This window comes from Urocampus carinirostris, chromosome 8 (genome assembly GCF_059441175.1).
Source record: "Urocampus carinirostris isolate Australia breed hairy pipefish chromosome 8, RoL_Ucar_1.0, whole genome shotgun sequence".
Taxonomy (NCBI): Eukaryota; Metazoa; Chordata; class Actinopteri; order Syngnathiformes; family Syngnathidae; genus Urocampus; species Urocampus carinirostris.
This window is the reverse complement of record NC_142356.1, coordinates 20,824,444-20,849,809: the sequence shown is the minus strand read 5'-3', so window position 1 is coordinate 20,849,809 and position 25,366 is coordinate 20,824,444. Positions and strand designations below refer to the sequence as shown.

Here is a 25,366-nt window from a genome sequence, read left to right as displayed (position 1 = left end):
CATGGGGGAGCAGTGGTTCGCGCGTGTGCGGCACAGTTCTGAGGTCATGAGATCGAACCTCCTGTGTGGAGTTTGCATGTTCTCCCCGGGCTTGCGTGGGTTTCTTCTGGGCACTCCGGTTTCCCCCCACATTCCAATAACATGCATGTCAGGTTAATTGGCCGGTCCGAATTGTCCCCAAGTGTGAATAAGTGAGCAAACTGTCTGTTTCTGTGTGCCCTGCAACTGGCTGGCAACCAGTTCAGGGTGTCCCCTGCCTACTGCCCGAAGATAGCTTGGATGGGCTCCAGCAACCCCGTGACCCTTCTGAGGATAAGCAGTGCAGATAATGAATGAATGAAGGCTATATGTCCCTGTTAAAACCGAGGGAAATGTGATAAATTGCAGTATTTTTTTCAAGATAAGTCGTAAGGTTCTATATTTTTGAACGCAGCATGACTTTCATAAGTTGTAAATGTTTATTCATTTATTTTTCTTTGAACTGAAACACTAAAGTAATTTCATTTATATTTGGTAATGAACAGAAACACGCTTAACTTCAAGATGTAACGATTTTTAAACAAAAAGTTCCTCCAGCGGAAGTATGCATATTTTCGACGTTTTTGAATGCGACACGGAGATAAACACAGACGCACATCCTGAAGGCATTGCGCATGTACACGTTGAGCCGTCGCTTTGTAAAACATGACTTTCTTCATGCCTTAGATTGTTTGCTCATTAAGTCAGGTAAGAGGCTTTGATCTCAAGTGCGATACGTTTTAATAACTCTCCTAGCTCACTGTGCGAGCTGAAGCGGCTGTTCAGCTAACCAAAGCTATCTAGCTATAAGCAGTCGGGGGTGTCATAATATTTATTTGTTTATTTATTACTACCACGTCACAAGTTTACATATACCTTAAAACTAAGCGCTGGTTTTAAACTTGTTTTTATTTGATTTCAAAATGTGGACTAAAAGAAGGTAAGAGCGTCGTGTGTGTTCTTTGCCCTAAAAGATAATGCGAGTTGTGGACGGCATGTTTTACCACTAGTTATTATGTTCCCGTTAGAACTGATAGTAGCGCTTAAACAGCAAATTGTTGCTATTTTATTGAGTAAACGCATACATGCCCCGGCATAGTGACTGTTAAAATTGGGAGGAAAGTGTCCCGAAACAGCTGCAAGCTATGTCCATGTTGTGTTTTTGATTACAAATTAACATATACAATCTTAGACATCAATTCTGACGTTGACACGCTTCCTTGCACATGGTCTTTTTGATATAAATGTCTTTGATTCATTTATTTCCTTGCATGTCCCAAACAAATTACCTTCCAATCGAGATTTCGCTTAAAATCGATTGCACTTTATTGATGTCTATCTCAGAATCACACGCGGTGGCGTCATGGTGTCCTACAAGCTGCTGAATCCTGAGAATGTCCAGTTACCTGAAGGGAATTACCTCGACGAAGAGGAACATTCAGTGAGTTAATCTTGACTGGTCTTGAATTTCCCTCACTCACTCCTGAGGCCCTCGAAATTATTGTTTAAATGATCAAAATGGATACATTTCACCCAAAACAACAACAAAACAGTTAAACGACTAGCAGCTTACTGAGCCACAGTAATTGTAAAATTCCTTTTTTCTGACCATATAAATGATCCCCAACATTTTCTGTACAAAAGTTTGGTTTAATGTCTGTAGACAGCCGGGTACAAGGGTAGCTGGGGAGACCGAAAGGTCTCGCAAACCCTAGTTATAGGGTCACTAAATGTGAGAGGATGTGGAAGTAAAGCGACTGAGTGGAAGAAAGAGGAGATCGGAAGGATGATGACCCTGAACTTGTTTGGGTGTTTGGGCATTTGGGTTGGCCATGGTCCAAAAAAATGTTTGTGTGTGATTTTTGCTACCTTTTCACTTTTTTATTTCTTGGTTTTTGCATGTGTTTGTCTTGCTGTCGGTCACCCCTCTCAAGGTATATGACCAGGGTAGATGGATGAATAGTTCTCGTAAATCCACTGTGAACCCATGTACAACATTTGGTATCCTTATCACATCGCACGAAAATTGTATGATATGAGCAACTCTTAGCCAACTCAGTGTAACACACTCTGATTGCTATCGTAAAGTTTAACGCAAAATATAATGGCAAAACTTTGGTTTGATTCAACCTTCGGTGTGTCCACTGAAAAGGATCCCAGTTGCACATCCCAACAGGCAACTACACCCGTCCATGCGAACTACACTAACGTAAACTTTCTTCAAACGCATTGCCTCAGATGCCTGGTTCACTCTGTGTGGTTGAAGTCAAAATACAATAATAGGCAAAAAAACAATACTTTGAAGCCCAGGGGTTGGGGATAACTGGTCTATATAACTGAAACATCTGAAGAATGCACCATCCTACATTACATCCTTTTATATTTTCATCACTTCTATTTAATGTTTCATACTGTACCAGAGGCCGATGAAGCTATTGTGTTTTTTTTTTTTTTTTGAGTCTTTTAACGTTTGTGTCTTCAGGCATCACACACAGAAGGAGCCTCTCTGCTTCCCCGTCGTTTTCCATGCTCGGCCACCACCGGTCTCCTAGTGATCGGTTGCCTCCTGCTTCTCCTATTCGGAGGCTGGATGGTGGGCACCATGTTTTGGCTTCACCACCCTTCTAGCCTACTCCCGCACAGACACCCGACACCGACTAAGTCTAATGCTACCGAGGCCACCTCCCGCTTCCACGAGACTTGCATTCGCATCCCAGAGGCGCATCGCTTCGACTGTTACCCGGAGAGAGGAGCGGTGGTGACCAAAGAGATGTGTGAAGCGAGGAACTGTTGCTTCATCCCCACAGCTTCTGAAGCTGAACCCTCGGGAAGTAACGGTGTTCCCTGGTGTTTTTATCCCACGGGTTTTCCTTCTTACTCGGTTGAGTCAGTGAGTGAGACAACCTTGGGGCAAAAAGCGACGCTTGTCAAACATTTGAAGACTTACTACCCTGCAGACATTATGACACTGGAGTTGGACATCCGCTATGAGACTGACTCAAGGTTACGGGTCAGGGTAAGTGATGTTCTTGTGTCACACTACAGGGTTTTTTACAATGCTTTATGAGCATGGCGAGCCACTCTGTGAACTCTGTCGCATTTTAACCGTGCAGTCCAGGATCTCCATTTTGCGTTTTACTAAAAAATATGAGCTTGTTCCAAACTGTCCTACTAAGTGCCACGCAGCATTTGTTAATTATCTACCTCCTTATTTCTGTTCATTAATATTTGCGACAGCAAAATGGTGCTCCTAGTCGTCCTGTCCCTAGCGACAAAGTTTTCGAGACCTTAAATACTTGGATCTTAATACAGGCTTTGTATTCTCCACTGTTTGGTTAGGTAAAATATACTCCAGGCATTTTATTCTATACATATATTTTACCAGTTAGTAAAACACAGGTCTGAGCTATTGTTTTATATAATTCAGTGTCTGAAACTCATGACAAAAAGTTACTGGACACCAGGGCAGACAACTCTGAAAAGTTGCCTGCCCAGCCATAAAGTTGCCTGCCCCATTTTTAGCAACTTGGAACACAATAAGAATACTAATCGCAGAAAACCAATTGTTGCAAAGTATTAAGGATTGATAATTAGAAAGAATATATAACAGAACAACACTTTCAAATTAAGTTTATTATAAATCTACTTATAACATTCATTGCGTGTGTATGACATCGCTGTTTTTCCATCTGCCATCAGTATGTACATGTATTTACTCATCTTAATTCATGCAATGTTTGCGTTGCGTCGTTTGCTACAAGTCACGTGAACTCCTCTTTCCACGATGCTTTTAATGTACGTTTACGTTTTGTAGCGTCATCAATTTGATTAGCTTCTTTTGAATCTTTCTTCTGGGGCTGAGGTTTTGGCTTGATTCCTAACCACTTATCCATTTTTCTTGTGATCTCTGTGCGTCTACTTTGGAAAATGATATACAAATGCACGACCTTATAACGCTCGGGAGAGTCCGGACGCATGAAGTTATTCGATGTAGGCTTCTGATTGGCTGCTGAGTATGCAAATTTCCAAACGAACCGAAATCCCAAAATTTGCAAACCAAACGAAGATTTTTAAATCGGAATAAAGCAAACGTTTGATTTTTTTTTTAAAAAAAAACAACCTTTCGTTTTCGTAAATTAAGTACAATTGTTTTCTATATTCAAATAACTTATTTTAATAATTCAGCCATTTTTAATAATAAAATGCGGTCAATAATTAGCACATAAATAAGGAATTAATTCATAAAAAATAAATGGGTAAATATTGGTATTTTTCTTACACCGTTTTGTTTTTGTCATGTACTTAATGCATCAATTAAAACAAACTTAACTACATTAAAATGTCCCTTACTGATCTTTATAATAGCTGAAAAATGGAAACGCATGATAAGAAAGAAATTTTTTAACAACGACCCTGGTGCTGACATCCCGCAATCACAACAGCAGAACCACAAAAGATTGATATGATTTAAGTCGACAAACACAGAGAAATTGTAGGAACTTTGGCCTTTTTGTGGATTGTCCTTTTTCAAAAGGATAAACCCGATCACTCCAAACAAATCTAGAATCAATGGTTGTGTTTTCGATTTTGACTAGATCACAGACCCTTCGAGTTCACGCTACGAGGTTCCTATATCGGTCCCCTCAGTCACCAAGAAGGCCGAGAATCCTGACTACACTGTGGAGTTACTCAAGGAGCCGTTTGGTCTCATTGTGACGAGGCGCTCTACAGGAGCCGTGCTGTAAGTGACTGCAAAAAAACCCACGATTCTGCTTCAATTTTATTGTGATGTGTGCATGTGTTATAAATATTGTTTCTGATTGTTAACTCTCAGCTTGAACACCACCGTGGCTCCTCTCCTTTATGCCGATCAGTTCCTGCAATTCTCCTCCAGCCTGCACACCGAATTCATCTACGGCCTGGGGGAGCATCGCTCCAGCTTTCTGCATGATGTCCAGTGGAACACGCTCACCATGTGGGCCCGGGATGTGCCTCCCATGGTAATGCGGCATTCTTATTCTCAACACATGCTTTTCAAAGAAGGGATTCCATGTACAGTAAATTCCGGACTATAGAGCGCACCTGATTATAAGCCGCACCCACCACATTTTAAGATAGCCGCTTTTGTACTTACACAAGCCGCACCTGTATATAAGCCGCATGCGCCCACATCAAAACATGTAACACAATCACAAATGTAACCCAATCCCGACATTAAGTCCCGCGATTGTAACTGAATATAAAGTACACAGTCCAAAAACCACAAAATGTAGGAAAATGATACTGGTACTAAAGGTTTGATGCAGACCTGCAGAGTCCGCGTCCCGTTGAAAGTAATCCAAGGAAAAAAGTCTATATTTCCAAAGGTAAGGGTGGGAAAAATATATATCCACTATTATCCGCTGCGTCCACAAACACGTCTCACCTTTACTCCACTTCCCGTCAGCCCCCGTTGTTTTTCGCCCCTTCTTTTTCATTCGCCCGTGGAAAACATATCAGAATAAGCCTCTAAAATAAATACATTACAAAAATATAGAGTTGCAAATACATATTATACATGGTTACACATATTTACAAAGAAAGACTGTACACCGAGAGAGTTTTCAAAGCTTTAATAATAATATTATGACTTTCATCCCTAATCGTGCCTGTGAAGGGTAGCAAAACGCTACTAGCAACACGCTCACAACGCAGTAAACGGGTCTGTTAAGAAAACATACCGTACTTTTAGAAATCACGGTTCACCGTCCTCATCTTCCTCCTTATAACGACGTCTTCAAAGTCGACTTCCCCAGTAGGGGAAAGAGACTTTGTCATATAGACGTCATCCCACGCCCCCTAATTCCAAAACACACTAGCAACACGCTCGCCAAATTAAAATTTACGTGCAGTAGCTCTGTTTCCTTCTTTGTCGGTCTGCTCGATTGCATTTAGCTTGAAAGTTGCGTCATGTGCCTTTCTTTTTGCAATTTGCATGATGATGGTATGTTGTTGCAGTCTTCCCCGGCGCATATATTCCACCGGTCTAAATCCTACCTTTTGTACTCGAACGCCGCTGGCGGCTGTTAGAAAAATTACATAAATTGGCCGCATCACTGAATAAGCCGCAGGGTTGAACGTTTGGGAAAAAAGTAGCGGCTTATAGTCCGGAATTTACGGTAAGGTACTTGTCATCTTGACATTCCTCTTCTTACTCTAGTTAGAAATTGTTTGTACTGTTCTCTGAAGGGAGTAATACACACCGCTGTAGGAGATCGTCAGGTTCTTGGCAATTTCTCATATGGAATATACTTGTTTCTTAGCATAAAAATAGACTCAAATTTCACGGTAAATTCCTCTTTTCTTAGCCATTCTGAAAGATTAACCATACTCACAAATGTCATGCTCAAGATACTATAGTAGCCCAAAGTAAAGTTAGTTTTCTAGCTTCTCTAACTAGCTGAACTGTTTTAGTTTTGCTAACAGCATAAGCACAAAGATTTTGAAATCACCCTTTGGTCTTTTTTATAACAATTACCAAACACAATGGACTATTAGAACACTTGAGTGGCGTTTGCTGGAAATGGGCCTCTATATACGTATGTAGATATTGTATTAAAAAGCAGACATTTGTAGCTGAAATTCGTTCTGTATACACGTGTACTAGAATGACAATAAAGTAGATCTGAATCTGAATCTGAATCTGTTAAGAATCAACGAGATCAGGGTGTCCCCTGCCCACTGCCCGAAGATAGCTGTAATGCGCTCCAGTCACCCCGCGACCCTACTGAGGATAAGTGGTGCAGATAATGGATGGATGGATGGATGTTAACAATTGTATGGGGCGTATTACTGATTCATTTCACTTGACCTATATTTTATGTTGATAATATGTGTATTAATTGCCCTCATGTAGGTTTTAGATGAGGGGATGGTGTCATAATAGTCTGTAGTTTGCAATAGTCTTTGACCCTTTGAAACTCTTTGTGATTCAGGGCTATACAAATAAATATGACTTGACTTGACTAGTGTATATTTTTTCATTCTCTCTGAAAAAAAACCCCAGTTTGTTCAAAGATAACCAGAATTGGGTAAGAAATTGACTGTTCCACTTTATTTTAAATTTATTCTACTTTAAAACATGTATTTAGAATCTCACCTACCCCCTGGAGTGCTTTCACACACCCCCAAGGCTACTCATACCCCTATTTGAGAACTGCTGCTTTACAGATTCTTCTTTTCTCTACAACATAGGTCAAAACTAACTTGTATGGAGCGCATCCTTTTTACCTGGCAATGGAGAAGGAGAGCAATCTACATGGGTTCTTCCTTCTCAACAGCAATGCAATGGGTCAGTATCCTTCAAAATATCGATTTAGTTGCACTAAGTAAATATTAGCTTGTTCCTCAATTCAAAATATTTTAAGGCACTATTTACTTTCTTGTTGTATCTTTTCAGATGTTGTCCTCCAACCTGCCCCGGCCATCACTTGGCGGACTATTGGCGGGATCCTCGACTTCTACGTCTTCCTTGGTCCTGATCCGGGATCAGTGATTGAACAATACCTAGATGTCATTGGTAATTATCATCAATTTATTACCACTTTATTCTAAAGGAGATAACCTGAACCTTGAATAACCACAAAACTTTAAAGAAGATTATCACTTGACCATCCATCAGGACAGGGGTCTCCAACGTGGTGACAGCATTAACCAGGTAGCGCCCTAGGAGCACCTGAGTAGCCCTCGGACAGGTTCTGAAAATACCTTACTAGTGATGGGTCATAGTGATTTCCTAGGAAATTTTATTTCAAACTGGCATGAGAAATGTTTCACACGATCAGTGTTAAAATCAATGTTTTAGTAGTTGGCTGTGCTTATTTGAATTCTACTTATACAAATTTCAACCTGGTAATAACATAATGATAACATTGTAACAACATAGTAATAACACAAGTTGCTATTTTAAAAATGCCATTCAAACTTGTAGCCCTTTGCGCTAATCAGTAACAAAAAAAGTTGATCTTGGGTTGAAAATGGTTGGCATATCTGCATTTCAGCATTGATCAAATTTCCAAACATCATTTAAACACATTTTTGATTTACACTTTTTAGATTTTCCGAATGAAGCGATATACCTTTTGAGGCCTGACATGGATTTGATAGATTTCTTAGAAGAGTTAACTCGCCAAAATCAACAAATATGTATCTACCGTAAATCAACATATATTAGCTATTAACTATTTGGTAGTATAAATTGTTTTCATTATCCATTTGGCTCAATGTCGGACACAAATTAATGCGATTCATAATTTTGCTTAATATTCAGGGATCAGAATGGAGATTTTCATTTTCAGCTGAAATAGCCAGGGTCCAGGAATAAAGCATGGCGGAGAAACCCCCCCCCCCCCCCCCCCCCCCCCCCTCAAGCTCCTGGGTTTTAGGCAATTTACTTGTCCAAAACCATGCTTATATTTATCATTTAAGTAACATTTTTAGAAGATTAAAATAATTTGCCCGCATAACTGATTTTTTTGTAAATACTGCAAGATAAGTTCAAATGCAGTTCAGTCCCTGCAGCTTGAGCAACAATGCGGCCAATTTTTCTAACGGCCGCCAGGGTGCGCCAGAGCAATAAAGGAAAGAGTGAGACAGTCGGATTTTGAATTTGTTTGCTACGCAAGAGAAAAAGTGAAAACGTCGGAATGCCTTTGGGGTTCAAAAACAGCGGAAATCCGCGGATCCGCGGAAAATTCTGATCCCTGAATATTGTACATGAGTGTGTCTCAGAAAACTTGAATATTGAGAAAAAAGTTTTCTGTTATGCATTTATCACGATTTGAGTTTATTAAACATCAAATTAAATATTACAAGACTTTTATTTATTAGAATTTTCCTGATTATGGCTCACAGCCAATTATTGTACTTTTTCATGATACACTAATATTTTGAGATGGGATTTTTCAGTATTTTCAGTATTATGAAAACAAACAACTTGCAATTTTTTAATTGATTTGTATTAAATCCACACTGTATGACATTTTTGTTTTTTTAATTGCATTACAGAAAAAAATAGAATTTCACAGTGTTCCAATTTACCAAGAAAGTTCTGTATATTGTAATCAAGAGTAAATTAGGAATTATCTGTAATGTACAAGTGAGCAATAATGCATTGATTTGACTCCTTAGGTCGTCCGGCAATGCCTATTTATTGGGCTCTAGGATACCACCTGTGTCGCTGGGGTTTTAACTCCAGCACCTCCACCTGGGATTTGGTCAAGCACATGAGGAGTAATGGCATACCTCAGGTAGTGTGGAATTTGCATGCTGTATTCTAGAAGTAGAGCGTTTAGTCTGTTTAGTCCCATAGTCTGTTTTCCATGTTTCTCTCCAATCCAGCTGATGTGAGGAACCGCATTGTGATTAGACTTCTATAGAGCTTCATGTTGAGATTCAGCTGTTTTAGAGGAGGCAGACATGGAAACAGGCGTTTTAAAGAAAAAAACTTGTTTGATCTGCAGGATGTCCAGTGGAATGATATCGACTACATGGACCGAATTTTGGACTTTACATTCGATCCGACAAACTTTGCCACGCTGCCTGAAATGGTGAAAGACCTGCATGCTCACAACCAACGCTACGTGATGGTTATCGTAAGTGCCACAGGTACTTTACTTGTGTATGGTCCGCCGCAGAGGTTTATGATTTTTTCCCTTGCAGGATGCTGGAATCAGCAGCGTCCAGCCTGAGGGATCCTACTGGTCCTACGACGAAGGAGTGAAAAGAGGAGTTTTCATCAAAGACACTGAAGGAAAAGTACTTATCGGGAAGGTGAGGATGAGGGAAGTCCAATAGTTGGCATGCTTCCTGGAGGAACAAGAATGTAAAAAAAAAAAAGATTTGTCTTTTTCCAGGTGTGGCCAGGCCTGACAGCATACCCCGATTTCTCTGATAACGTCACCCATGAATGGTGGTATGACAACCTTAAAAGGTTCCATGATCAAGTGCCATTTGATGGATTGTGGACTGTAAGTATCATCTTCAATTTGTGTTTTTTATTTTGTAATAACATAAACAATTCTGATACTGTTTTCAGGCCGATACCAGTGCGATCACTCTCCAATGCTCACAGAAACCGATACTATGTGCCAAAAAACCAAGAGTACTTGCCTTTACTTCAGATTTCCAGAAAAATATAGACCTCTTTAAAATAATGCAACATGATTCTTTTTTAGCTCATTCGGTGCTAGATGTTTCTCTCAAAAAGTAGCTTTCTACCATCCATCCATGCATCCATTATCTGCACCGTTTATCCTCACTAGGGTCGCAGGGTACTGGAGCCCATCCCAGCTATTTTCGGACAGTGGGCAGGGGACACCCTGAACTGGTTGCCAGCCAATCGCAGGGCACACTGAGACAGACAACCAATCATATGTTCATTCACACCTGAGGACATATTGGACCAGCCAATTAACCTGACATGCATGAATAAATGTGGGAAGAAACCTGAGTGCCCGGAGGAAACCCACGCAAGCATGGGGAGAACATGCAAACCCTGCACAGGAATGCTGGTCGCTGGATTTGATTCCATGACCTCAGAACTGTGCCGCGGACAATTGTTTAGAAAATGACAGTTGAACATTGCTAAATTTTCTTGAAAATAGTCCAAGAAAACTGAGTAAAACTGCTTTTTGTGAACAGATTTATTTCAAGCAGAACTTTCACTTCTGTGCTTTTTTTGCCCTTTTGATACCTCCAATATCCAAACAATTATTTCCATAAGAACAAGGGCACTTTGCTTGCAAAATAACTATTGATTGCAAAAACACTGAACTCATGCATGAACTTTGCAAGAACCTTTCAGCACCTGACGTGTACACATGATTCTCGTATGCTTCTATCTCTGCTTTCAACTGCACATACCTTTCATTTGATACATTTGAGAAGTGGAGTTTTCTTCTCGATTTGGGTTGCAGCTTGTCACTCTGGTGGAGTAGTGGGTCCTCAAGTCAGAACTATTATAGACTAAGTTAAATAATGTATTTTCACCAATAAAACTATACAGATGATTTACAGATCTTTTAGTTTCAATTGATTTTTATTAAATCCACACTGTCTGACACTTTTGTTTTTAGTTGCATGACAGATAATATAGAATTTCACAATGTTTTAATTTTCCAGTTCTGTGGGAAAAGAATTGAGGAAGCAAACATTTTATATTCATCCAAACCCTTTTCTTATTTCAATTAGGACATGAATGAACCCTCAAATTTTGTAGATGGGTCCGTGAATGGCTGCCCGGTAAACAACCTGGACAATCCTCCATACACACCTGGTAGGAAATGGTGATCACAAACACAATTAACATGTAATATCTTTTAAAACATGCCTTTTCCAATGCTTTTTAGGTGTGCTTGGAGGCGTGTTGAGAGCCAAAACAATCTGCGCATCAGCTTCACAGAAGCAATCTCTACACTACAACCTTCATAGCTTGTATGGACTCATGGAAGGGAAAGCATCTGCCAGGTCAGGGAAATTTAAGGACAATAACATAAACCCCTGATTTGATCTCATCTTATGCATGATCATTTGCCTTCTATTTTCAGTGCTCTGAAGAGGATCTTGGCCAAGAGACCTTTTGTGATCTCTCGTTCTACATTCCCCAGCCAAGGAATGTACACTGGCCACTGGCTGGGAGACAACAGGAGCCAGTGGCAGGACCTTTACGCCTCCATAGCAGGTAATACAGAAACCCAACAATCACACACTGTGCTTTAATACCGTATTTTCTAGACTAGAGAGTGCAACCTGATTGAAACCAGCATGCTTGAATTTAGGGGCCGGTCACACAGACATTTGCGGCTGAATCACAGCCAGAAATTTCTGCCTTTGAGGCGGACGCCATTGGACGCACTAAGATCGCCATTCAGACGAGATACAGCGGTGCTTAACACGCAGTCGAAAATTCGCGCGCAGGTGGCAGCGCGAAATAATTTGGCACTGCTCAATTTTCAGAGCGCGGGCACACAGCCTTTCACGAACGTACTGAGGCTGAACCACGGCCAGAAATTCCTAGCCGTGAAGCAGATGCTGATGAGCGCTGTTGGACGTTTAGAGACCGCCATATAGACGAGATAGAGCAGTGCTTTACTCACGGTCGGAAATTTTCACGTGGTTGGCCGCGTTCAAAACTTTTGAGCTGCTCAAAAGTTTGAGCACGTGTTAAACCGCGTGCCGCACACGTGGTCAACACGAGGAAATGACGCGGAAATGACGCGCAAACGACGTGCTCTGGCCGCGGCCAGGGCGTGCTTACACATGGGTAGGACGGGAAATTTCAGTGGGTAATCGTGGGTGGAGCATGGTAATAGCATGTTTTGCGCCTGTATCGCGGTGTTATTACGTGAAATTAGCGTGTTACGCGTGTGACAGTCAAACGCCTTTCTCCGCGTATAAACAGCGCGAATGCCGAGCATCAGTTGTGCTCGTGACGTCAAGGGGGTGAACATGGATCCCCGTCAGCGTAGTTTCTCTTCATTTCGAATAAATCTTTCGGTGCATTCGCAATGGTCGCAAGAAGGCTTTAAAGCCAGGACCTTAACTTGGCCTTTTGGCCGAGAGTAAGAATCCCGGCTCCTAAGCTTTGTAGCGTATTGTGAAATGATCGATAATAGATAGTGATTAAAGAAGATAGACCAATAACACTTAAACCCCGGCATACCACAGATGAACGGCGGGTTGGCCAAATTTGCGCATTTTCCATCCCGGGCAACCACGGGCAAAAAAAAAACGCAAAATTTTAGCCGTGATTCAGCCGCAAATGTCTGTGTGACCGGCCCCTTAAGAACGAAACTCAATTTTGCATGCATGATGGATTTATATCAATAACAATAAAGACAATTCAATTCAAAATCCACAAAGCAGTGAACCAGCGATAACAGGAGCACGGAGAAGTCAGTGGTCCTTCTACATTGTTTTTTCTGCCGGCGTTTCCACTTTCTAACAATTGATTAATTTAAGCTAAGTTTATGGGCAGCAGCTAGATTTCCGTTTGACCTGCCAAAGTGATTGCTTTAAACCAAACGCCGCATCATATACCTTTCTTTTTGTCTTTTCCATAATAACGGAAGTTGTGATTAATCATACTTTTTAATTGGACATCTGTGAACTACTGATTTTTTTTTTTTTTTGGTAAACTGTTGCTGGGCAAAATGTTTTTCCCGTCATAAAAAAAAGAAAAATAATAAGCTGCACCATAGTTAAAGCCACAGTGTTTAAAATGCCGCAAAAGAATCCGGCTTGTAGCCTGGAACTTACTGTACCTGTGTACTGATGTAATTTTCTTCCCTTTCAGGTATTTTGAACTTTAACCTCCTGGGTATTCCGTTGGTGGGTGCTGACATCTGTGGCTTTAGCGAGGAACCGCAGGAAGAGCTGTGCATCCGCTGGACGCAACTGGGGGCTTTCTATCCTTTTTCCCGCAACCACAACGCAATTGATATGAAGGTAATCATAAACTGCCAAAAGGGTATTGATTTACAACAGGAGTGGGCAAACTACAGCAAACGGGCCACATGCGGCATGCCAGGCTTATAATTTCGGCCCTTTCGATGTTAAATGTGTAATCATAATATGTATAAAATGAAAAAAGAACAAGTACTTCTGATAAAAATGTGTTGTTTTTGTACCACTCTTCTCTTTAGTATCCCCAACATTCAAAACGCTGGGTACATTTTTCTATTCATAATAAAAAACTAGGAAATATTCATTTTATTTATCAAGATATTTAATGCCAAAAACACTTCTTAGTCTACCCCTAGTTTTTTAATGCATATTTTAAGATTTTGTGCTTTTAAAAAAAGGATGTACTGTATGACATTGAATTAAGCTGGAGTGTTTCAAAATAAATTTGATAAAATTGTTTATTTATAGACAACAACAAAAAAACAAAATGTACATGCAGATGTCTACATGTTTATTAAATACATATTGTTAAATCATGTTTATTTGTACAGCCCTTAATCCCAAAGCGTCTCAAAGGGCTGCACTAACCACAGATTATTGCAAACCACAGACTATTATTACACAATCCCCTGATCTAAAACCTACATATGGATATGGAGTAAACTAAAGGTCTCAGAGTAACACTTTTAATGTAAGATCTAGGCAAGAAAATATATGGTTTCTGAATGCATAAACAAAATGATTGATTATTTTTAAAATTATAAATCGACAATATATAAATTATTTGTATAAAAAAAACTTAAGAAAGTATGGTTCTTTTATTTGTTAAACAAATGCTTAAGCCTATAAATTGGGTTTGTTCTTCAGTAATGAATATATAATTAATTACATAATGGCATACTATTTCCTGGATTTTGACTATCGTAGGACGTCTTTAGAACGAGAATCCCGAAAAAAACGAGATTACTGTACTCCCATTTAAATGCTATTAGAAATAATTTTAAGAAGTCCATCATGCAGAAGCCCTTAATGCAACACATTCCACTTTCCTGTTTAAAAATGACTCATTTTAAAATTCAGGGTTGAAATAAAAATGAATTGCAGAAAGAAATAGAACAAGTAGATGGCTGCATGTATATTTATTCAAAGATGCAAAAAAAAATGGATCGCTCTCGCCTCTATTATAAAAAGAATGTCTCAATTTTACAATGAAAAAAAGTTTTAGAATAGAGACATCTCTATCTGAAATATAGGTGATGATATGAGAATTTGGATATGCCTAGCAGGCAATCCATGTCTAATAATTCGGGATACAACAACGTGACTGAATTAAGTTGATGTATGTTAGAAATGGTAAAATCTTTTACATTTTGTAAACCGTTGTTTTTGAGTTGATGTGACCAAAAGACATCACTAATAAAAGTTAAAAATGGTAAAAGCCACATATTTTATTCACCATTGTTTGACTAAATAAATGACATTTTTTAGTCAGGCCACTTCCCTTTGTAATTATTGATTAAACATACAGTATAAACAGTCGTATGAATGAATATTGTTTTTCATTCAAAACCATATGCACTACTAATATTATTAATGCCAGTCTCTAAGCACTACGTTGTAAATATTTTTTTCTGCCTTTAATCCTTAAAGTATTTCTTTTTTTTTTCTTTAAAATATTCACAACATGTTTACCTGAGAGTGCCATGTCTAATCTGTTGCGTACGATGTCACTGCGTTGTTATCGATGACAATAAAGACAATTAAATTCAATCAACTTTTCAAAAAAAAAAGAAACACAATTAATATTATGCAGAATGGAGTCGAGTGGTTTGGTCCAGCCCTCCAAAATATTTTCTGTTTCTCATTTGGCTCCCTAGAAAAAACAATCGCCCACCCCTGATTTACAACCATTTTTGTTGGATCAAAGTTCTAATTCATTGTGCTATTTACAGCCACAAGACCCAACAGCGTTCAGCCCGCTAGCACGCACGGCCATGCAGCAGGCTTTGCTGCTGCGTTATTCGCTCTTCCCACTCCTCTACACCCTTTTCCACCATGCACATGCTCGGGGACACACTGTTGCACGTCCGCTTATGTTTGAGTAAGTACGACGTATAAATAAAAGGCCTGTCTGCTGGCTGCAAATAAAAAAAATGCATTGATAGGCAATGACTTACCTTAGAAATAATTGGAGTGGAAAACAAGGCAAAAGTGGCTGAGGTTTCAGTTTTTGCTTGTCTACAAAATTGAGGCTGAGAAAGGTAAGTAAAATAAGCTACAGTAGGTAGCCAAGGAAAGCAACTCTCTGCCCTCTTGGATATAAAACAAAGTATGAAAAAGCCAGGGCAGCAGTGGTTAGCGTGTGTGCGGCACAGTTCTGAGGTCCTGAGATCAAACCTCCTGAGTGGAGTTTGCATGTTCTCCCTGTGCTTGCGTGGGTTTCCTCCGGGCACTCTGGTTTCCCCCCCACATTCCAAAAACATGCATATCAGGTCAATTGGCCGGTCCAAATTGTCACTATGTGTGAATGAGCGAGTGAGTTGTCTCAGTCTGTCTCTGTGTGCCCTGGGACTGGCTGGCAACCATTTCAGGGTGTCCCCTGCCCACTGCCCGAAGATAGCTGGAATGGGCTTCAGCAAACCCGCGACCCTACTGAGGATAAGCGGTGCGGATAATGAATGAAGGAATAATAAAGCCAGTGTCATCTGAGCTGTTCAGCAAGTTTTCTAACTCCTATTTCAATATTAATCTGCTTCTTGAGGTAACAGTATTTGAAAATCATTAAAGTTATATTTACATTTATTTTTTAATAACTTTTTTTACAGATGCTTTAAACTTGTCTACACTTGGACTATTCTTTCACTACAGTCACTTTTAACTGTTTTATCTTTATTTTTATTTTATTGCCTTAACTCATCTTGAGTTTATCTTGTATTTTATTTTTTTAATATTCGTAATATTCTTTTATATGTTCATCTATAGAGTTTCTTAGTTTCTACTTTTTTATGCTTGCAACTGTGTGGACAGCAAAGTAAGATTTTCATTGTGCAGGGAAACATAGTTCTTTACTGTGCATATGAAAATAAACACTGAATTTGAATTTGTTCCCACAGGTAGAGGTGTAGGTGTATTTGATGTTGAAGTAGGAAAAATGCCAAAAAATACAAGAGATTATTTTTTTATAACTGTTACAAAGAGGAAGACAGTCACTTAAACAATAGAATTTTCCGACATTGCAGAAAGCTGATTTGTTCTGGTTTTGAGAATTTTATAAAATGTTCCCGTATTCTAGTACTGATCTCACATATGTTTTCCTTTTGTTGAAAACAATCAATGTTTTTTTTCGAGTTTTCATGTTTAGCCAATTTTGTGGGATTAGATAGATAGATACTTTATTCATCCCCGTGGGGAAATTCACACTTCCAGCAGTCTACCCCGTTGTTTATTAACAGATTAACATGATGCCCTAGGGGTGCTTGTAGCGGAGTGGATGACGTCACACGCCAGTCCAAAAGTTCGACATCCCTGCGGCAGATGGAAATCTTTTTTTTGTGTCCAGGGATACACCACCTCGTGTTAGCGAGTCCGTCTCCTCTCCGATTCCCGTAGGCTTTTGTGTCTCTGTATAGCGACGCTGAAGCCGGATTGCTCCGGGTGGCTACACGTTAGCGTCCGGAATGCTAAACGTTTCCGCAAAACACAGCAAATGTGCTCCCTGTGCGCTTCGATGTTTTCCACCAGCACTCGTTGACATCATATGGTAGTGAGTTCGCATTTACCATGATTGCGGATGGTACCGAAGACTTATAACACCGCTAGCCGCTTAGCTAGCTCCGGTTCTTCCTCCACGTTAGGCCCCTTCATCATGCCGGCATGAAAATTCTTCAGGGCAAGGAGTTGATTCCTTGAATAAACGCATTTTTGTGCGCTAAAACCCATGTCCATAGGATAGAAGTAATCCATAGTGTAGTTGTCAAAACGGGAAGAAAAACACCGAAGATAGAAGCAGACAATAAAACAAAAAAATCACAAAAAGTGAGAGATAACAGGGGAGCTGCTGGAAAGGCAGACGCTCATGGCAGCGCCGCTTTGGATTTAATTGCATAACATTTTTGCCACTTGAAAATCATTGAAAGTAAATGAGTCGAGTAAGTTGGTCTATATTTTAGCTCAATTCATAGCTAAATTAATTTAATTGTGTCTTTTTTTTTTAAATCCCCTATTTTATTAGTTTACAAATTACATCTGAGAGACTCTTCAAATGGCACAGGTGTGAAACTTAAGTCCCGAGAGCCAAATCTGGGAACACATAATTTTTGTGGCCCACAGAAGTGAATTATGTGCATTGTCTGTTCGATTGTTAAAACATTTTTAAAATATTTTTTTATGTTATGTTCACTTAATCCTTAAAGAAGTTAAATATTCTCTTTTGTCATCATGGATATGATCACCGAACTTATATACTTTTTCACGTTCTCAACAGATTCCCGAAGGACCCAAGAACATATAGTATTGATAAACAGTTCCTCTGGGGGAGGAGTCTACTGGTGACTCCAGTTTTAGATCCTGGTGTAGACTTTGTGGTGGGTTACTTCCCCGAGGGTCTTTGGTATGACTACTACACGGTAAGAAAAATGCAATTTATGCCATTTGACATATTGGCTGATGGAAATCGAGTCCTCAAACGTCAGCTGTTGTCTCCCATCTAGGGCGAATCCATAAACAGCAAAGGTGAGGAAGTGAGACTCTCTGCTCCACTGGATAAGATCAACCTGCATTTGAGGGAAGGATCTATTATTCCAACGCAGGTATTTCGGATTACTGTATTTATTCGTGTACAATGCACGCTCGTGTTTAACGCGCACCGCCTTTTTTCGACTAAGTATTGGTATAAAATTTTGTTTCACTTTTTCCTGAACTCAAATTTTTGCGTTTGGATGCAACGGTCATGGAACCTGGCAGTGAGAGTAGAGAATTCTTACCACTAAACTACCAGTGTTATGGATATTGTACTAAAAAGCATTCGATTTTATCTCATCATCACAATATTTTTATTCACAGTACCAGATTTTTTGCATTTCACGTGTTACAATAACTTAATTTCTATTCTTCTACTCCAAGCTTTGTAAGTGACAAACGTTGAATATGTGCGGCCATGATTAAAATAATGAATTGACAACTTAACTATGAACACAATACCAACATAAAATAAAAAATGTATTTATTTAATGTCCATCAAAGTACGATTCTTCATCAGATACACCAAACAGTTGTTTCCCTCATTATGCCTTTTTTTGTTTGATTAAATCTTTCAGAACGACTTTCTCTTTTCTCTATTCTCTCACATTCATCTTTGGTACGGTGACTTAAAATAGTGTGACAATGAGATAAAACCTTGTGCTTTTTCGTATGTCATCTATATCACTGGTTGTCCAGTGGTAAGAAGTTCAGCGCGCTTACTGCCGCGACTCTGGTTCAAATAACTTTGCATACAATGTTTTGCAATTGTGATATTTTCATTGTTTAAATGTGGTAATATACTACCGTAAAACATGGTGCATAACGTACTGCCTAAATTCGAGTTATTTTTTTAGGTTAAAAAAAAAAGAATGTTATACATGAATAAGTATGTTAGAAATCTACTGATGCAGTAATAAGTCTGTTACTGTATTACGTGCTTGTGAGCTTAATTCACTGCATGTCTGTGTCTCCCCAATGACAGACCCCCAACATCACTTTGTGGGTGAGCAGTGGACAGCCTCTTCATTTGGTTGCCGCTCTGTCCAAAGACGGCACTGCGTGTGGCGATTTGTTCTGGGACGACGGAGAGAGTCTTGACACCTTTGAGACCAACCAGTATGCTTACATTGCTTTCAACGTGGCTAAGGTATGCATATTTTTCTGGCATTTTTTGCTTTTTTGGTGCTGAGAAGCTTGTTGAAGTGAGGGATAACAGGACCATAAAGATGTGGTGAGCCAACATTATACCGTATACACTGAAACAAACAGAAGCTGAAATTCGTCAAATTGTTTTTGTCAGTAATCCAGTGGGGGAAAATGTTTAGATTCTGACATATTTTTTAAAAGATATTTCACATTTCTTATTTTGATCCAGATAATTTTCTTGTTTGCTTCCTCTCGAGTAAAAATAAATTGGGCAAACACAATTCATCATTGCTTCCAAATACTACATATCTTCCGTATTTTACTACACCAGTTCATAACAAATTATGAAATACGCATTTTTGATGAAAACCACGAACATCGGACAAAAATAAGCAATGTTCACTTTTGTACTGACACAGGAAACATGGGAGGTGCAAGAGACAGTGAAAGAATTGAAAGGGGAGAAGGCGCCTGGGTTGGACGGTTGTACCACTGAGTGCTTGAAAAAAAGGTGGCACAGCTAGGATTGACTGGTTAGGACGCTTGTTGAATGTATACTTTTTAAGTGGTGTGGTTCCTGTTGATTGGTGTAGTGCATGTGTGGTGCCATTGTATAATGGTAAAGGTGATAAGTATGAATGCAGCAATTCGAGAGGTATCAGTTTGTTATCTGTGCCCGGTAAGCTGTATGGAAGAGTCTTGATTAAGAGAGTGAGAGGAAGAACGGATGTTCGTCTTGCTACCGGTCACCCCTCTCGAGGGATATGACCAGGGTAGGTAAATTAGATAGATAGATAGATTTATGGCACATTAGTGCTCTCCTCTGGTCACTTGCAGTGATAGCAGTTTCTTAACATTGCCTAAGAACCAATGTCGACTTAAAACGGTGCTCTTCGATGCTAAAACAAACGTTGTTTTTTTTTTTCCCAAAATATGAAAATTTTCTTTTTCCATTCTGCAATATGATTTTCAGGGTTTGGCATCTCTGAATATATTTCATTTACAGTGTGTTGAAGTAATTTGTAATTTCTTTCCATTTCCTTAAACAATTTACTCGCTGTGAAAGCTGAGTGTTTAGTTAAGCCTGAATATTTTATTCGTAATTCTGTATAGCAACATAACAGGGTAGGGTTTTGAGTCACGTCATACTTAAAGCTTTTACGTCAGTTAAATTGAGTTCAAACTTTAAAGACTATGTGACTTCAGCTGTGGACTTGCTGTTGGTGCGTTAAAACTGATCATCTGTTTGAGTTAACGCAATAAAGTGATGCAGACTCAACATATCTGAATAAAGGCTTTAAATCTGTTTAACTGTTGTCAAGGGAACTTTAGATGTAGACTAGCGATTGGTTAATGCAAGCTTCAAATCAGTTTGAGTTTACTTTTTTAATGTTTGAGTTAACTTGAGTTAAAGCTTTAAAGTGCCTATATGTAACTTTAGCTCTCTACTTGCCATACCTATCAGAATCTGACAGTATAACTTAAACTGTAGCTTTGACAATGACTATTTAAAACTACAAATAAGATTGAATTAACTTCTTAAGAGTTTGAGTTAACTTAGGTTACATGTTAAGCTGACACCTGAGTAATTTCTTTAAATCTGTTTAACTGTTGTTAACTTCTATTGGAGTTTTTAAATCCCCTACAAGGGAACTTAAGCTGTAGACTTGCCAATGGCTAATAAGTTTGACTTAACTTCTTTAAGCTTCTGAGTTAACTGGAGTCAAATTTGACAGATTTGAATGAAAATGGTAAAAGCCTTTTTCATCTTTACATCTGTCCATAGCAAACGATGGAATCGCAGGTGCTCCGAAAGCATTTGGAGGCCTCGTACATCACGGTGCAGTCGGCGTCCTTCTACGGCGTGAAGCAGAAGCCGAGCAAAGTCCTGGTCAACTCCAAAAATGCTGCCTTCGCCTACAGGAGCAACCAGGTGAGGCGGGGGGGATTATTTTTTAAATGGCGTTGTTATCTCACTTCGGCATTGATTCTTAACACAAACTGTTGCTATACATTGAACATTTGAAACCGTTTGAGTGGCTTAGATTTTTGAAGCATTTGGAAGTAGCACAATGAAAAAAACGTATTTGCCGCTTGGAGTGGGCCATGGGTCGGGAGTTGCAGTACTCAATTAGGCCGCCAGAGGGTGGTAGAGACCCCACGAAAGCTAGAATGAAGAATGAAGAATTTACTTTTATTTTCATTCTTTGTAACCATGGACACAGAACGAAATGTCGATACACCTGACCCGTACAGTTAAACTGTAGCGAGCCGATGCAGCCGCAGCCAAACAGGGCGCAGTCATTAGGTGACCAAACCCCCCAATTCCAACTCTTAATGCCGAGCGCCAAGCAGGGAGGCAATGAGTACCAATGTTGTAAGTCTTAGGTATGACTCGGCCGAGGCTTGAACCAGCGACCTCCCAGTCTCGGAGTGGGCGCCCTACCAACTAGGCTACCGAGCTGGCATATGGTAGTTTATCGAATTCACAGACGCTGCCCTACTTGCAAACGAGAGGTTCCGGACGATCGTTCGTAAGTTGAATTTGTTCATAAGTTGCTTCAGTGTTATATTTTGTATTTTTAAGGTTTGTATAAGTACATTTAAGGCTTGTATAAATAACCTGTATTGTTTTGTACTAAAAAATAAACATTTTATAAAATAATATGCTCTATAAAGGTACATATAGTTGAGTTTAACTCACTTTTGGAAGATGCGCTTCAAGAAGTCCTCCTTCGTGGTAAAAAGTGGGAGAAAAAAGGCGTTCTGACAATTTTCTCAACCGCATCAAGCTTTTTTATTCTACTTTCATTTCAAAAGAAACGGTTCGCCTCTTCTTTACACTTGACACCAACCGTATTGAATGGATGCACGAGATATTAAACAATAAAAACGTCAGAATTCGTACTGCTCGTGAGATACAGTAAATGTAGTATGTTTACACATGAACTAGGAAGTAGATGCCGTTTTTCTTCTTCGGGGTGGATGCTGGGTGACCTCTCACGCTGGTAGCGTCGAAAAGAAGCACTACAGTAATGTTCTGTACTCGGAAAAAGGTGCACACAAATAGAACATTTAACAGCAATGTCCGAATATTTTTCGACATCCCCCAAAAATGTTCATATCTACCGTTTTTCGTGCTCGTAAGTCGGGGAGCGTCTGTATTCGCTGCTTGGGGTGGTCATGGGTCGGGAGTTGCAATACTCAATTAGGCCGCCAGAGGGTGTTAGAGACCCCACAATAGCTTATCAAATTTGTTGGTATTTATTGGGGAATCTAGCTAAAGAGAGTTTCAGAGGCCTAAAGTAAAACTGTGTAAGTTTTTTAGAAAGTCCGCTCAGCCGTTTCGGAGCTAAGAAGTCACATACATAGATACATACGGTGATATATGAAGTAGTTTAGATAGATCGATTAGATTACATAGATACTTCCTGGTAATTCTGTAAACCTTGCTAGTCTAATTCTTTGCTGTCCCCGCAGGTTTTAACGGTAGCTGATCTCAGCCTTAACCTCAATCAAAATTTCACCATCAGCTGGATGTGAGGCATGTAAGGACTTTTTTTTTGTTTTTGTTTGTTTTTTGTTCAGCGACTGCTGGTACTTCTCCAGGAATGCTTGAGACTGACCGACTCAAATACTTTAAATAGATACTCTTCCCAAAACTTTTCACGTAGACTGAATTAGGAATTGCTTCACCAAAGTACCCTATGACTTCAATCAAGTGAGGTATTTTTGTAGGGTCTGCATGTTTCGGCTGGAGTAGTCGGTTTGTGATGTTAAAAATATTCAAAAAATGTTTTTGCCATGAGAAAAAGTCCTTGTATTTCGTTAAGAATCCACAAACAAATTTCAGTTATGCTTTTCTTGTATACAATCAGAACCATATTGCATGTTTGGCAATAATTAAGTGGGAAGAGTACCAAGACTTTGTAGTTAACTACTAAATCAATGCTCAATCATTTGCCATAGCACTATTATTTATAACGTCCTAAGGCATTAATCGATTGTAAATACATTTCTTTTCATGCAGAATCTGATGTCTGTGTTTGAAATTTTCCCTTCTCTGCAGCCAGTTGTATTGTGCAATAATCTTGAGGCAATTGCCAATGCTGCTACTATTGCACTAATGAATTTACGGCTGAACACTGGTGCCTTGTGATTTCGTTTGAATTTTGTCGTGGAATTGTTGCTTGCTGGCAAACAAATATGTTGGACAATTTTTCCTGTGGACATGGTACATCAATAAAGTTTGTTTTAAAACTATTTGAATGTATAAAATCTGTTTTTTTTACTCCCTGCCACTGAACGGCAGTATGTCAACATCTGTCTGTATGAACCAACACCATTTAAACACAACTTGCAAGAACCGTTGTTGGTCAGAATTTGAAACTGACTCAATCTGCAATACGCAAGCTAATAATTATCTTTAAGTAGCGCCTTCCAAAGCCAGCATAACCAAATTAGTTTTTTTCCCTGTCACCCAAAAATAAATGTTAAACCTAGCAGTGGGCTGATTGATCCAAATATTGATATTATCGTTATTAAGCAAGTACTTGGATCCGATACTATTGCCCTGGTATCGATATTGTAATTAAGGGCTAAACAAATAAACATGACTTGACATAAAGCTCTGCTTTTCTATGTAACAACGTTGCCCTCTCTCTCAATCATTCAATATTCATGACATTTTCAAGCAAAAAGTATCTGTATTGGAATCTGTATCGATTGATACGACCGTGTATTTACCTGGATCAGATCAATACAAAAATTCTCACTATTTCCCACCCCTTATAAAAGCCGGTTAGTTTTTTCTTTTATGCAAGTATGAATAAGTTGTACGATGCTGTTTTCCGGTGGTCGTTTATATTCATGATACAGAAAATTAAGTGATAATTGTCCTTGTTTGTGGCTTTTTATTTTAGTACAGCACAAAAAAAAATGTCAACCACCAATTAACAAAAGGAAACAAAATTTACAATATAATAATATAATACATAATACCAGTGGTGGGACGTCAGGGCCTGCAAGATCTTTTCTGCTGGGCTTAACATATCTGAATCATTATAGTTTGTCCACTAATACTTGTTAAATAATTCCAAATTGTCAACTTACTTTCATTGCTTCTCCTTGGTTGTGTAGCTTCCAGATGTGTGCTTTCATGTCTAAGCATTTAACCAATCATATTTCAGCCATTATTTGTTGCAAGGGTAAGAAATCTGCCTGGAGGCCTTCACAATCAGTTCTGCAGGCATAACATAAGTGACTATAAAGCTGTTGGTTAGCCAATCAGATTTCGAGTTGGCGGAGCCAGGGCTTTTTATAAGACGGTAAGGTAAATGTCTTGCGAATTATGATTGTCTAGGGGGAAGTAACAGAAGTATCACAAAAAGTGAAGAAAAATATCCCTGTGTCCACTGCTTCTGTCGAATATACGTTTTCCTCCCTTAATCAAATAAAAACGACCGCACAGGCTCAACCTTTATCATAAGGTTCGATGGCGATAGAAAAAAACTTCTTGATGGAACTGACGTATGGACAATTGTCAAGTCCTGGTTATTTGTGACACCCTTAATCACAAGGAGTCTCAAATGGCTGCACAGACCACATATTATTACAAACCACAGACTATTATTACACCATCCCCTGATCTAAAACCTACATGAAGGCAAGGAAAAACTCAAAAACCTCAACATGAGGAAAATGAAGAAACCTTGAGAAGGGACCGCACAATCTCTACAACAGAATAATTGAATTCTTCCAGTAGAAAGAAAGGAGGGGGTATTTTGTGCACAAATAAGAACTATTTTTGGTGAATAACATGTTGCTATATGCCTCAATAATATTGCAATTTTATGATGTTTTTGTTGACGCTTTTTTATATGTGACACAGCTGTAGCTGCCGTAAATGTTTTATAGCTATAAAATAGTTATTAAGGGTTTGATTGATTCAGACGTAGCACTAATGTAGGCCTAGGTATGAAAAGCATAGTAAAAAAAAAAAAAAAAGGCAATATTACCA

At 39.2% G+C, this 25,366-nt stretch overlaps 1 protein-coding gene across 1 annotated transcript; it reads left to right on the top strand.

Moving 5' to 3' along the window:
- Positions 1–775: 775 nt before the first annotated feature.
- Positions 776–23,610, top strand: gaa2 (alpha glucosidase 2). Its single transcript, XM_088341938.1, has 21 exons — positions 776–958; positions 1,363–1,459; positions 2,501–3,034; positions 4,614–4,759; positions 4,853–5,018; positions 7,252–7,348; positions 7,457–7,576; positions 9,187–9,305; positions 9,519–9,650; positions 9,718–9,828; positions 9,912–10,025; positions 11,248–11,332; positions 11,406–11,523; positions 11,604–11,737; positions 13,352–13,503; positions 15,414–15,562; positions 17,945–18,086; positions 18,171–18,269; positions 19,184–19,348; positions 21,134–21,280; positions 22,828–23,610. The coding sequence occupies exons 1-21, from the start codon at positions 942–944 to the stop codon at positions 22,888–22,890; spliced, it is 2,907 nt and encodes a 968-aa protein (XP_088198064.1). The 5' UTR covers positions 776–941; the 3' UTR covers positions 22,891–23,610.
- Positions 23,611–25,366: the final 1,756 nt, after the last annotated feature.

Bases quoted from the DNA above. Each gene is read 5' to 3' on its own strand.
- gaa2 (XM_088341938.1), top strand. The intron at 3,035-4,613 runs GTAAGTGATGTT...GATTTTGACTAG, and splicing joins ACTCAAGGTTACGGGTCAGG to ATCACAGACCCTTCGAGTTC. The intron at 11,738-13,351 runs GTAATACAGAAA...CTTCCCTTTCAG, and splicing joins CCTTTACGCCTCCATAGCAG to GTATTTTGAACTTTAACCTC.